Raw genomic sequence first — 14,704 nt, 5'->3', positions numbered from 1 at the left:
CTGTGATTTACCAGTTACGGTGAACCACAATGTCAATGAAAACTTTTTGCAGAAAATTTTCTGCAAAAGTCGAAACTGTTTAGATCCACGCTTTGGCGGCGTGACACGAAAAAAGATGAAACTGTCGCAACCTCCGTTCCACGATATTCTTTCCACTCCCCCCCCCCCCCCCCCCGAATTAATGATTAGTTTTTTACGCTACTTATGATATACGGAGTAATGTAAAATTACATCGCTAAGTTTGGAACCCACCTCGACGACTCGAGAACCGACGTAACATATATCAATACCATTTTTTACGTTTCCAGAACAACATTATTTTCTATTTAACAGAATGCTTCCGGTTAAAGAAAAACATCTCGAGGGCAGATGGTGTACGTAACCTTTTAAAATAAATACGGAGCTTTCGAAACATCGAGTTCCTCAAGTGCACGTGGTAAAGGGTTATGTGTGTTCGACGAATATACTTCACGGGTACAAGTACGGGATTTTCGCATGCGAGGCATATATAAGCGTCTAATCTTACCATCGAAAGTGTTAAAACCGAAAACATTTTTTATGTGCGATTTAAATTTCGTTCAAAATGTTAACATTCAAGGAACGTGTACAAAATCGAATGCTTCAGAAATTAGTGTAGCTCAGCTGTTCTCGAAATTGTCTCGGTGACTGGATAATGAGAATTCTACCGCAATTTATACAAGTGACACGGTATCGTGAGCGATTGAAAATTCGCGATCCGATCAATAAACGTTACGATTTTTTGTGCTCGTTTCCAAAGAATCCACCAATACTCGATCGATGGGCAGTTTTTAAACGTTTACCAATCGAATTGAGACGAATAATGGATATAATATTGCGTTTTGTCGATAGGAGATCGCACCGTTATTCGTGGATTAATTAATAATACGTTTAAATTACTAGATCGTTACCGCTTATTGAGATATATGCGTCGTTCACTTTAAATACGCAGTAGTACATAAATATTACTAGTGAATAGGCTGTAGTGTGAATATTTCAAGATTAATAAAGACTAATAATAAACAAAAATTACACATAGTTCGTCATTCGTTAAAATTGAGATTCGTTACACTCCAGCTGAAAAATGTTTGAAAAGATTCAACTTTGTTTGAGAAAAAAAAGAAGATTCATTTTTGTTCACTTTAATCGCTATTTCACACGACAGCTCATTCGTGATGCACGATAAAATTTGCCTTGGCAATGACGCATAATACAATCCTTCTTTTATAAAAAAAAAAAAAAAAAAAAAAAAAAAAGGTACAAAGGAACTGCGAGAATTAAAGGCCAACAGAGTGAGCCTTGTTGATTCATACAATGATTCATTAGTATTAATCCCTTCGGTGCTGCGAGTGCTCGTGTAAACTCAGTCAATAGTGGAGAACGTCTAAAGGCGTTCACCATGTACGCTTGATAAACGCGAATATCTAATTCTTGCACACCGTGTAAACCAAACACATGAATACCAGCACTGAAAAGATTAGAGGGAGACCACTACTTTTCAAACTTGTATTCTCGTCTTATTTTATCGATTCTCGACGAAAAGAAAAAAAAAAAGAAGAATTCTATCTTGCGTCTACAAGCATTTGCGTTTCTCTCGACTTTGTATAAATATATGTTTTTGAGTGTGCGTCTATCGTGTACGTTTCATCGTCTGTGCGATTCTCGATAGGGCCTTACGAAACTTCGATTGTTCACGCGATTAAACGTTTAACTGAATCACTTGGAGATAGGTAGAGAGAAAACAAAAAATTGCTACTCATTTTGTGCGTATCTCAGGACGGGTTTCTCCTCATTTAAAATTAGTCGATCTAAAAAGGAAGAATTATTTACACAAGCGTTTGTCACGCAGACCGCAAATAATCGTCGAAAAGCGAAAACGTTACCAAAACGCGTACTTCCTAAGCTAAATGCATCTATTCCGCTAGAGTCCCATCTTATCGACATCCAACAGAAATTTGAACGAACCGTTAATTACGTGGTCCAAAATAATTAGGGGATCACGATTGTAAATAATTAAAATATCAGGAATGAAATGAATACAACGTACTCAATATAGTATGGACAGTATTGGATACCTTCTCGAGTGATGTGATCCTCTAATTATTTCCACCAGTGTTAATTACCTCTAGATCAACTCAGAAAATATACCGGGGTTTATCGATCAATTAAGGACATATAGATCACAAAAATCTATAAATCATTCTTAGACCATGTTTACACGTTGCTCAGAATAATTAGTGGCCTTTGTAAATGAAAAATCGTTAGTTCCTCTAGTTGTGAATAGATTTAAAAATATTAGTTATCCCGCTGGAATAGATGTCCCTCTAATTAGTTTGAGCCAGGGTATACATTCAGCAAGAGACTCGTCGATTAATTAATCTTCTGAATTCGTGAAGAAACAAAGGAGCATTCGGTTCCAACGGAGTATCCCTTTCTTTAAATGCAGTTTTTATGATATTGCGATTTCTACGCGTACAGTACCATTGTTCAATAACAATGTTGCCTATTTTTATCGTATCAACTGTGCACGTGCCTGTCGTGTGCATCGATTGCGCTAAGTACACATGCCCGATACACGAATGGCAACAAGCAACATTCACCATAATCACAACGAAAGACTATGACTGTTCAAGGCCACCAGTTGACTACTTTCCATCACTCATCGATCGACTATGTCTACCGCTTCATCTTGCGGTTGTAAAGTATGACTTCGCCCCATCACTTTAGTCCGTGTTCTCTTTCCTGCCCAATCACCGAATTTAAAAAACAGAGAACTTTTTACGAGTTAGCTAGGAACTTTGTCGGGGACCCTTTTCTACATTTGGCGTCCTATTTATGCTTGAATATTATACCAATACCTCGAGTACACCATTCGTAAATCTTTCTTCTCTATTGTATTTACGCGAACATTGTACACGTGCCAACGTGTACACGCTACGTATCTTATAAATGCAACACTAATGATTCTGTCGTTGTCACGTGTATCGATAGCAAACATACTTAGGCGCAAAGAAATTAAGCACACCGTTCGAAAGTGGTGTACAAGACGCGAAAAAAAAAACTATACGATACAATGAGACTTCTATATCGAAGTACTCTTTTGTATATAATTATTCAAATGCATGATGCACACGAGTGCGTTGCATTGATATAGCTTGTTCAGTTTCGTACGCGAAGAATTGTATTTCGATGTGTAACTATATGTATAATCATATATACTTGCTCGCTCGTAACAAGAACGAGTCAACCGAAAATTCTTCAATTTGCAGATTTTGTGTTTCAAAAGTTTGTATTAAAAAAGAAAAACATCTATAATTATTCAGTTGGATCGTTCTTGTTAACAACGAGCGATATACGTGACTATCAAACGCGATTAGGTGTACCCTCGCGAATCCACGAATCACTCTCTGCTTCAAGAAACCTGAGAAGAACGTGTTCGGTTGTATTTGTCGGCGGTATTGGCGCTCGCATTGCTTCGCCCCGGACTTCGAGCCACCATTCTTGCACGAAGGAATGCGTAATACGTGTGCGTGTTTGCGTTGGAAATCACCACCAAAGTCACGGGGCCGTTTTCTTTTCCGTTTAAAGCAATTTCGGACAGCATCTTAGCGCTCGTCGGCGTCGCCCGCAGCGTCGGCGTCGCAGGGACGACGATGTCGGTTGATTCAGACTATTTGCGTTCATTTTGGATCAGCTGGCTGGCATCTCTGAATTCTGACTCTGAGACAGCTCCAGCAAATGGCACTCCGATAACGGTATCTGTCTTGTGCGGGCGCTTTGCTTTTTCTACAAATGAAATGCACACTATTACAACAATGACAGAACAATTTGTAAATTAAATATATGGTATATTGCCGTATTAAGAAATGATCTTCAGTGATTTTCTATTTACTTTGAGCAATATACCAAACAGTGGTATATTTACCTGTCTTCGAAACGGGAAACAACCTCTGTTCTCATTATTAGGCGGAGGATGATTTATCAGTAAATCAGGAGTCGGTGTGTTATTAGGACCTAGTACGTTCAGTTCCTTAAAACATTCAGTCTCTATCATCTGAAATAAGAAATACATTTGATGGTACAGAAAATAATTCCTGTTTGACCGAAGATGTTGCATCTTTTCGTGATAAATTCGCTTTGAAAGCTAAAATGGGCACTGTTAAATGAAAGCAACGATAGCGAGCCACTTGCTGTCTCTGACGTACGAGAACACTCTAAGCAAGCCATATTTTTCAGATGTAAGTGGACGGAACCGACGTGCGGCCATTTTGATACACGATAATGTCTACGATTGACGTGTTCCTTCTCCAAAGCTCGATATAGATATTAAATAAATAAAATAGCTTACTTCGTTTTGCCATGGAATAGACACGCTTCCGGTATTGAATTTGCTGTAGAAAGTGTCATCCGTGGCGTCCAAATTGACACCTTTCACCGTCGAAAACTGCTCGATGTCCAATACATCTTTAGCATAAACGGCGTGCGGCTGAAAGCAAAATTGTTCAACAATAACGAACTCCGTTGGATGGATTAGGTCCAGAAAATTGGAATAGGATTTACTATTTTTCTTTTTAACTAGAGCAAATTGCTTTGTACTATTAGTTTTATAAACACTATGCTATGCAACACATCAGGAATCTATGGTACTTATATTTTGAAATAGAATTGTACGTTGTATAGGAAGTCTATGAATTACTGAACATACACGTTTCAAATATACAACTATGGTTAGATATTCTGCTAGCTACATAAGACAAGAACAATTCTTGTTGTTTGTACGCTGAAAAATATTATTTTACGTAGGATATCAATGATCTATTGTAACTGTAGTTTCAAGTATAATACTACACTGCGTAGGATTATCAATGATAGTATCTACAGATTCAATTACAAAACTATGCCAGCGGAACATTAAAGTATAAAAATTTGTTACATAGTACATTAACGATAGCATGTTAACTTGAGACTTTGGGAAATGGTACTTCTACAGAGAGCGTAGAGTTGTCCAAAAATATAAATTTCTAAAAGCTCAAGACAAACCAAAACTTTTCTATCAACGATCATTCGACTTCTACGTACAAAGAGAGAGAGAGAGAGAGAGAGAGACCCGATTGCCTGATGTTTCCAAACGAAAGGATAACGACAAGAGAATCGATTTGAACGACACCTACTCACATCCGGCACAAACGGCGGTTCCCACATACCGGCCTCGACCCTTTTCCAGTTCAAGCACTGAAAAAACCCATGTAACTTCACTTCCTTCGCACCGTGTCTGCCATACTTGCATCCCAGCCTGTTCTTAGGGCTCTTCTTCAACAGCTGTTGGCAGAGACTCTTCGCCTCTTCAGTAAACTTGGGCGAATACCTCTCCATATCCTCCTTCACTCTCCTATCGACCTCCTCCCGCTTCACTTTCTCCTTCCTGGCACGAAACGGAGCCTGGCCTTCTATCATCTCGTACAAAAGACAACCGAAGCTGAACCAATCTGGCGAAAAGGTGTACTTCTCATTGTCGATCACTTCTGGAGCCATGTAGCCTACCGTGCCCACTCGTCCCCTCACCATGTCTCCCTCAGTAATCTCAACGGCCAGTCCGAGGTCCGATATCCTCACGTGTCCGTGATCGTCCAGCAGTATGTTCTCCGGTTTACAATCCCTGTAGACGATCCCCTGCAGGTGCAGGTGCTCCAAACCGCAAACAACTTCCGCCGCGTAAAACCTTGCGCGGTTTATGTCGAAACCCGGTTCGCCACCCATGTTGTAGATATGGAACTTCAAGTCGCCGCCGTTCATGATCGTCAGCACCAAACACAGTGCGTCTTTGGTCTCGTACGCGTATGCTAACGAGACCACGAACTTCGAATTGATCTTCTGAAGTATGTTCTTTTCTATTAGGACCATCATCTCTCCTTTACGTTTTTTGATCCGTTTTTTCTCCAATTTCTTGCAGGCGTACATCTTCCCTGTTGCACGCACCTGACAAGCGCAGACCTCCCCGAAACCGCCTTTTCCAAGCACCCTGTACATACGGAAGGTCTTGCACGTCACCGGCTGCGCTTCCAGCCATTTCCACTGAAGGTACCTGGAAACAAAGAAGTTGTAGAATTTTAAGAATTATCTTCGATCAGAGCTCGCTATTGTTAGAAACACTGGGAGGAAATGTTTACTGCTTCTAGCAAATCTTTAACGAGGTACCCTTCTTTTAGTCGTAAAGATAAACGATGGACTCTTTCGTTGCGACTGATTGTAAGTACTAAGCCGAGATGCTAATGAATGTGTTTATGTTGTGTAAACTGTGATTACCCAGTAATTACGGTTTTATGTATCAAGTCATTATGTGGGTACCGTTTTTTTTTAAATATAATCTACATTAGGACATTAATTCTGTGTTCCCAGTGTGAAGTGTGTGATCTTTCTTAAATAGTATTACTATAATATTTACTTATAATAGTAAGTTTACTATTAATAGTATACTTATAATAATTAGTCATACTCAAAATTAGTTCTGTTATATAATAAATGAGTATGCTATAAGTGGAAGCATACATGTATTCAGTTAGATAAAGATTCACGATCTTGTGTGCAGATCAGATTGCTCCACCCTGAGCAATTATCGATTAATAGTTAATGCTGACCATCTGCTACAAAGAGCATCTGTGAGCCACAGTATCTACACTTTCAAGTATAAAACTACGTTACATATGCTATATAAGATATGAGGGATCCATAATATATATAGATTTAAAAGCATGGTACCTGCAGCAGTTACAGTCTCAAATATATAGCGACACAGGGTGATTTTTCAAGTTAAAATATAATCTGTAGAATATTTGCACTCGATTCAATTGTACTTGTACTTATACATGTTTTTTCAGCCAAGCGACAGAGTACCAAGACACAACTTATTCTTACACAAGTGTTTATGGAATGCTGATAAAAACACAGAGTAATTTTTCAAGTTGAAGCATAATGCGTAGAATATTTTCATTGGATTTCAGAAGACTCGATTCAACTGTAATCGTACCTGTACGTGTTTCTTAAGCCAAGCGACAGAGTACCAAGGCACAACTTATTTTTACACAAGAGTTTATGGAATATTGATAAAAACACAGAGCAATTTTTCAAGTTGAAACATAATCCGTTGAATATTTACATTGGATTTCAGAAGACTCGATTCAACTGTAACCGTACCTGTACGTGTTTCTTAAGCCAAGCGACAGAGTACCAAGATGCAACTTATTCTTACAAAAGAGTTTACGGAATACTTCTAAAACCAATATTCCTTTAAACCGACTCCTGTTCATGGTCTGTTACAAAGTGAAATACAAAACTGTGACGCGTCGAGTTATTCTTAAAAAGATAAAAATCAAACATGGTTTGTTTTGGAGGATTTCACAGGGAAATTTCCAGTGTTAAAAGGCAAGGATCGTTTTCGGTACATAGTGCTCTCCATAGATACACGCGTCTGTAATAACCGAAAGACAAGAAGATGCCGTAGGCTCTTGAGTCCAGGAATTACCTATAGAAATAGAAGCTGGTTTGGAAAGCTGAAAAAGGCTCTCCCGCCAAGAAGTTCTTCACGGTCTGTGCGATCTCGACAAAGAGCTCCTTCCCACCGGTACCGAGTCGTTCCTCGCACTGAGCTATCAAGGAGTCGTTCAAGACGTCGACGACCTCCGAGCCCTCTCTCTTCAGGTACTGCTCAAACAGGTCCTTCGCCAGCTCGGTGCGATTCTCGTCCATCTCGATCTCGTACTTCTCGATCGCATCCAGAAAAAGATTGTACCGATGGTAGGCTGGCTTCTTGTCCTGGCAGTACTGCCTGAACAACAAACGCCCGATCGGTTGCTGGTCCACCACATAGCCATACCTGATGTCTAACAAAAATTTAGATAACATTAAAATCGTGTCGTTGAACACACGTACCGGAAGAATTACGTTAAATATCTCATCTCGACAACGAAGATGAAACTTATACCAACAATAAATAAAAGAACAGTACTTTAACGAACCTCGAGTTAAAACTGTTTCATCAACGTTGCGATTATTGAATGTTTGACCGTTTTCGACCAATAATTCGAGAAACGTTCTCACCGACACCTGTATTCAATTTTTCAATAAATTCTTTAATTACGTGCGCTGCACCGTACGCGTAGACTTTTTTTAATTTCTAATAAAATTAATACAATTAAAACGTGATGTTTGTAAGTTTGCACATGCTAGTTTGCAATGTGGAATCGTTTAGCACGGCGAGGTTAGTTGGATGTATTTTTATCAGGCGCCAATTAACTTTATTTTAATTGTTCCGCGCGCGCGCGCGCGAGAGAGAGAGAGAGAGAGAGAGAGAGAGAGAGGGAGAGAAAGAGAAGAAAAAAAAAGAAACGCAACAGCCCCGGTGGTGATCAGTATCGCAGACATTCCGGAAATTAATTTCCCGCGCGAATTCTTCGAGCAGGCAACGAATACTTCGTAGCAGACGCGATTCTCGATAATCGTGAAATCGTATCGAAGTCCCTTTGGCTTCTATTCGACCATTGCGGAGGCACGCGAACACGATGAGAATAATTCCCTCGCGGTTCAATTAATTCTCTATCTACGAATCCCACGGTTCCCGACGTAATGTTTCGTAATTGAGAAGCGATGGTTAGCCTCGTTCGCGAGGACGTTAACGTAACACGTAATTAAGCAAATGAACATCGAGGGAGCTTAAGCGTAATAAAATCACCGGGATACATTTTCTCTCTCTCTCTCTCTCTCTCTCTCTCTCTCTCTCTCTCTCTCTCTCTCTCTCTCTCTCTCTTTTTAAATTAAAACAATTTACACGATTCTCCTGCAAAGTATCAAAATCTCTTATACATCGGATTATTTGGATAATTCGATACTCGAGTATTAAAAATTTCTCGTTTTTTTTCTCGATACACCTGGTTTTCTAATTGTTCGTAACGCAACGATGTCTCGAAATGGAAATATCTTTTTATCTTTAGGATTTAGGTAATAAAAACGTTAGAATACAGGAGCGAGTCTTAATGTAATTTATGAACGAAGAAAGAGAATCTACAGTCGCGTAGATTTTCTTTGTTCGAAAACGTACACCGAACAGCGGCGAAGGATTCTCAGCGCCATTTTCTTCCAACTATCGAGCTTCTTTAGCAACCTTATCGTGTAATGTAAGTTTATTGTTGCGGTTCCTCGACGACAGAACCTATCGACTACAATAGCCCGTAGAATCTACTAAAACTTTCGCCATTGGTTCTCCTTCAGGTTTTAGTCGATTCTTGGTCGTTCATCGGCCACAACACAACTCCGTGGAACGAATTCGATCAAGAGGAGGCTCTCCAGCGGAGATATTGGGTTGTTCGTAAAGTTGTTTCGTTTTTCAAAACGGAGAATATATAATTGAATAAAAATGTTTGTACACTCCAAGAAATCGTGTTTCATTTTCACCTAAAGAAAAATAGAGATTTTCTTCCAAAATGGAGAATATATAATTTAGTAAAAATGTTTGTACACTCTAAAAAAATCTGGTTTCATTTTTACCGAAAGAAAAATGGAGATTTTCTTTCAAAATGGAGAACATATAATTCAAAAAAATTCATTTCCACGAAAAACAAACGAAACGACTTTCCGAACAACCAAATAATTTTTTACATCAAACGTACAAAGACAACGATATTCGTTATCCTCGACAACGAAACAACGATCGAGCATTAAATGGAGATTTTAATGCTTCGACAGTTCAATTAACCGAGACAACAAATCCAAAACGTCTTCTTATCCGAGGTGTCTCCGATCTACCACCACCTACTCGATCTTTTTCTTTTCTTTCCTTCGTTTTTTTCACATCCTCGGCGTCGCGAGATTCGATCGACCTCAATTTCGGATCCAATAATCCGAATTATCAGATCCAAATTATTGATCCAATAATTCGAATTATCGGGTCTAAATTATTGATCCAATAATTCGAATTATCGGGTCTAAATTATTGATTCAATAATCCGAATTATCGAATCCAAATTATTGATCCAATAATCCGAAGTGAGGTCGAACGAGGGCTCGTGCGTCGATTAACAAAGGAAAATAAAAGAAGTTTCGATATCGTGTCACAGTTTCGAAACAATTCACCTAGACTCTTATTTGGTTCGCAAGTGGGACACAGATATCGCCTAACGAAGATTTTCGCCTAACTGAACCTCGATCAAAATATTTTTAGAGGCTGGTAATTATATTTACCAGTAATAGCAAGGGAATCAAAGAATTTAATAAACAAATCACTTAATTGCTTATAAACAGGTCACTTTGAAGTCACTCGATGATCATCGAATTTCTGGTTTTATACATTTTAAATTCGAGAATCGTGAAATTGGATCAATTGGAAATCGTCGTAGAGAAAATTCTCTAAGTCGTGAAATTAATCTGAAACGGAACATTTTTGTATATTACATTTTGTATATTTTGTATATTACAAGAACGTAATATTTAAATGTCCAATTTGTATTCCAAACCACCAAGTTTCCCCGGATTGAAAATAGTACACCGAATTAGGTGTGGACCAAGGATCACCTCTTGAATCAAAAGGGTTAACGTGATATTGTAACTTGTGCCGTAATATAAGAGGAATTTTAAACTAGCTTTTGGTTTTAATACGTTTCAAACGATATTCGAAAGTCAACAGAAATTTGGCTCTGTTTTCAGCATAAAGGAATACCGAGAAATCTCCTTAGGCAATATAGATAGGTGCTTGCAGCTTGAATCTGAATTTATCATTGCAGAAATAATGATATTTATTAGTGATAGCAAGGCGATCGAAGAATTTAATAAACAAACCACTTAATCGCTTACAAACAGGTCACTCTGAAGTCGCTCGATGATCATCGAATTCCTGGTTTTAGACCTTTTAAATTCTCTAAGTCGTGAAATTGGATCAATTGGAAATGATCGTAAACTCTTATTTGGATTCCAAAGGGGACACAGGTATAGCTTAACGAAGATTTTCGCCTAACCGTGCCCCGACCAAGATATTTCTAGAGGCTCATGTTTAACGTAGTACTGTAACTTAAAGATTTAGACCATTTTAAATACGAGAATCGTTGGAATTGGATGAAATCGAAAATCGTCTCGACTCACCGAGTTTATCTTTTAGGCCGATGCACTGTGAGATGTGTGGAAACTGAAGTATCTTCCGCCATTTCTTGCTTTTACCCTTGTTGCTGTCACCACCGCCTGAAAATCAAACAAAGCACGATATTTAACGACAAATGAACACCTATCGGGCACCAATCGCGCGTCACGCGTAATCTTTGACGACGAATCTCGAAACCGGTGGCTCGCGATCAACTATATTACTATTATTATTATTATTATTTGTAATAATAATATTCATCTCTGGCCGGTTTTCGACACCGTTTCGTGTCACGTGAGCGTGACCACCATTTCCCGTGACAACGCAATTACGTCTGGCTCGCAAATGGATTTGCTCATGGATTCACCGCCCACGAAATTACCTTTTCTAAGTCTCGAGCCCTTTTTACACTTCCACCCTTCGATGTCACGCGTCACCCCTACACACCCTCTCCATTCGACAGCTTCGTGTACTGCACGCAATCTATTTCTTGTCCACCATTATCGGTGGGTCTTTTCAACACACGTGATACGTGTTAAATACACGTATCCTCCATTCGAGTAGATACCGAATAGAAAAATCTCCAATGTCAATGTCAACGTGCCACTCTATTCGATTTTCATAACAGTGAACACGGACAAGTGTAACACACATTACCTTCAACGTAAAGAAAGGTACTGTTCCTGAAATAAAACTTAATAATACTACTGTTCTTTAAACCAAATCGGTTAAATACTTGGGACTTCGCTTGGACTCAAAATTAACCTGGAAACATCACATACGCTCTAAAACCGATCAAATTCGCATTAAAAGGAGAAACGTGTACTGGCTTACGTGCAGAAAATTTAAACTGAGTCTTGACAATGAACTTTTAATATAGAAATCAATTATAAAGTCCATTTGGACACACGGCATCGAGATGTGGGGCATTGCCGCCAAAAGCCACATTTCTAAGCTTGAGTCACTAATCCTAATCTGGAGTCACGAGTCCATAATCCTTAGAACAGTAACTAATGCCCGTTGGTAGGTTCGAAATGACGAAATCCGGAAGGACCTCCAAGTGAAAACAGTTAACGACGAAATCAACACCCGTTGCAAGAGTTACAAGAAAAGAATAGACAATCACCCTAACGAATTAGCAAAAAAGCTATATACGAAACTAGTCTGCCCCGCAGACTGAATACGAAACATCCTAAGGATTTACTATCCTAAAGGCACCTTACCTTAACAGATGTTCTCCATAGGGATAACATCCACGTGTTAATCAACCTCACCCGATAACACAATTTACCGAATGTTCTTGCTGAACGAATTGTAAAGACACTTGGGAATTTATAATAAAAAAAAAAAAAAAAAAACACTATTCGATTTTAATTAATTGATTTCAGCTATTAAACTGAAAAGTTTAATAAAACGTGGCCACTATTCGATTTGAATAAATTCACTTGAGCTATTAAACTGAAAAGTTTAATAGCTGAAAGGTTGTTTTTATTTTTAGCTTCTCAGAGGTGTTATCGAAACAAATTTACTTTCCGTTGCACCGCGTCGAATGGGATAATCAAAGGTCGAGGAAACGTTTCAAAGTTCGCGATGCAACGGAGCGGCTACTCGGCCGCGAGAAGTGCATTGTGCATTGTGCATCCGAAAGGAAAAATCAGTTTGAAGTTCGTGCGTTGATTTTTCGAACGGATATTGTATTCACCGAGTGTAAATAATCGATTCGAGTTGGAAAACTGTCGCGATTGAAATAAGAAAAAAAAAAAAAAAAAAAAAAAAAAAAAAAAAAAATGGGGTAAAAGAGGAAATTAAAAATTTGAAAATACTCATCGAGCCAAATTGAGCAAATTTCGAAATATTGGGTTGTTCGGAAAGTCGTTTCGTTTCTTTTTTTCAGAGTACATAAGAGTATATAAGAGAATACATTAGAGTATTTTTCTTTTGGCGAAGATGAAGGTTTTTAGAGCGTATAAACATTTTATTAAATTATACATTCTCCATTTTGGAGAACAAAATTACTTTCCGGAGCAACCCGATAGTATCACAGGGACAGTAGAGTATTTTTTTTAATTTTTTTATATATTTGTAATTGAATGTAAAAATTTTATTGTTACATTGAAATGCAATTTTAGTAGCGATTAGCAAGTATTATTGTGGCGTAATGGTAGCGTACGTTCAATTTTTTAAGAAAAGTTCCGAAAGTACCGAGAACGCAATGATAACTTCTGTTAAAAAATTCGAACTAAAAAATTTAGTAGCGTATCGTAAAAGGAAATAACAATCGCAACGTTTCGTTTAACGCAGCTGAAGAATTTAATCATTTCTTAAGGATTGATCCTTGGCCGGACCAAGTTTTACAATTTATCTATAATCATAATTATAACAATTATACTATATTTTCTAATTATAATTCCTCTCTGTTGCTCGTCACGTTTATTTTATTTCCTAGCTGCGCGCTCCGGGGCTCGTTCTCCGTACAAATATTTATTATCAAATTCGAAAATTAATTTCAACCCCGGTGATTTTTCATCGATGTCGGCCGACCTTTTCCCACTCGATTTCATCGAGTACGAAATTGATCAGTCATCGATTCGTATCGATGCGTTCGATAAATATACGGGTTATAAATATTTTCGTTTAAATACGTGTTAGTTGCGGTTGTGATACAGCCAACCAGCGAACGAATAAATAAAACGTTGTTTCCGGGTGGCTTTCGAGACCCAGGTATGCGAACAGAAAACGGTTTCGTTGGATAATCAATACGCGAGCCGGTAGTTGAAAATAGTTTCCAGAGTTCAGCTAACCGCAGGTGAAGTGGCACGGTTTCGTTTTCCGTGCCCGTAATTATCAGTATCCGTAGTTTCGGCGAGGTGGAGCTTTAAAGACCGTAAATCACGTAGCTTTCAACGAGTTAGAAGATATTTAAGGTAGAAGATAATTTAAAGAGTTGAAGATATCACGAGACAATTGAATCTCGAAAGCTCGAAAACGAAACGACACAACCTTAGCTGAGACCCGAAATTTGCTACAGCGAAGATAATTTAACGATCTCGAGATCGTTCGATGAATGAAGATTGGTCGATTTGTTTTTACATACTATAGTTCCAATATCCTGGTCAATACCTTGATAAATCGTTACCTTAACAAAAGGTGCGATTATTTTTTCACGAATCGAACGAATGAAATAAAATGTGTAAAAATGAGGGAATGCTCCGGAGTGAAAGAAGCAAGTTATTTCTCGATGGATTGTTCTCTTTTGGTTGGTAATTTATTTGGAAAAAGAAAAATCCTCCAGGTTTGGAGAAAAATTACATACGCGATGATTAAACGATTAAATAAAATTTTAACGCCGAGAAAGAGGAAACGATTTCTTAAATTTTCTCTAAACCGAACATCGCTACAAATAGATTCGAGTTCCATTTGGAAAAAGAATAATCCCCCAGGTTTGCAGAAGAATTACACACACGATGATTAAACGATCAAATAAAACAATAATTTCATTACTTTAAGTCAGATTAAATAAATTAACCCTGAGAAGATTTCTTAAATTTCTTCTAAATGGAACATCGG

General features: G+C 38.2%; 1 protein-coding gene across 2 annotated transcripts in view; it reads right to left on the bottom strand.

Annotated features, from left to right (window-relative positions):
- Positions 1 to 194: 194 nt before the first annotated feature.
- Positions 195 to 14,704, bottom strand: part of Gprk2 (G protein-coupled receptor kinase 2) — a 27,296-nt gene continuing 12,786 nt past the window's right edge. The window contains exons 2-7 of one of the 2 annotated variants that reach the window (XM_076309108.1): positions 11,143 to 11,238; positions 7,538 to 7,895; positions 5,194 to 6,100; positions 4,367 to 4,504; positions 3,944 to 4,072; positions 195 to 3,804 (exon numbers count right to left, since the gene is read on the bottom strand). In XM_076309108.1, the coding sequence (XP_076165223.1) occupies positions 3,709 to 3,804; positions 3,944 to 4,072; positions 4,367 to 4,504; positions 5,194 to 6,100; positions 7,538 to 7,895; positions 11,143 to 11,238 (1,724 nt within the window). In that variant the 3' untranslated portion in view covers positions 195 to 3,708. Of the gene's footprint in view, positions 3,805 to 3,943; positions 4,073 to 4,366; positions 4,505 to 5,189; positions 6,101 to 7,537; positions 7,896 to 11,142; positions 11,239 to 14,704 lie in introns of those variants that run through there. The other variant, XR_012991730.1, reaches the window with a different exon arrangement.

The sequence above is a fragment of the Ptiloglossa arizonensis genome, chromosome 4, assembly GCF_051014685.1.
Source record: "Ptiloglossa arizonensis isolate GNS036 chromosome 4, iyPtiAriz1_principal, whole genome shotgun sequence".
NCBI classification, from domain to species: Eukaryota; Metazoa; Arthropoda; class Insecta; order Hymenoptera; family Colletidae; genus Ptiloglossa; species Ptiloglossa arizonensis.
Note: the sequence above shows the minus strand (reverse complement) of the source record. Positions and strands in the feature narration are given on the sequence as shown.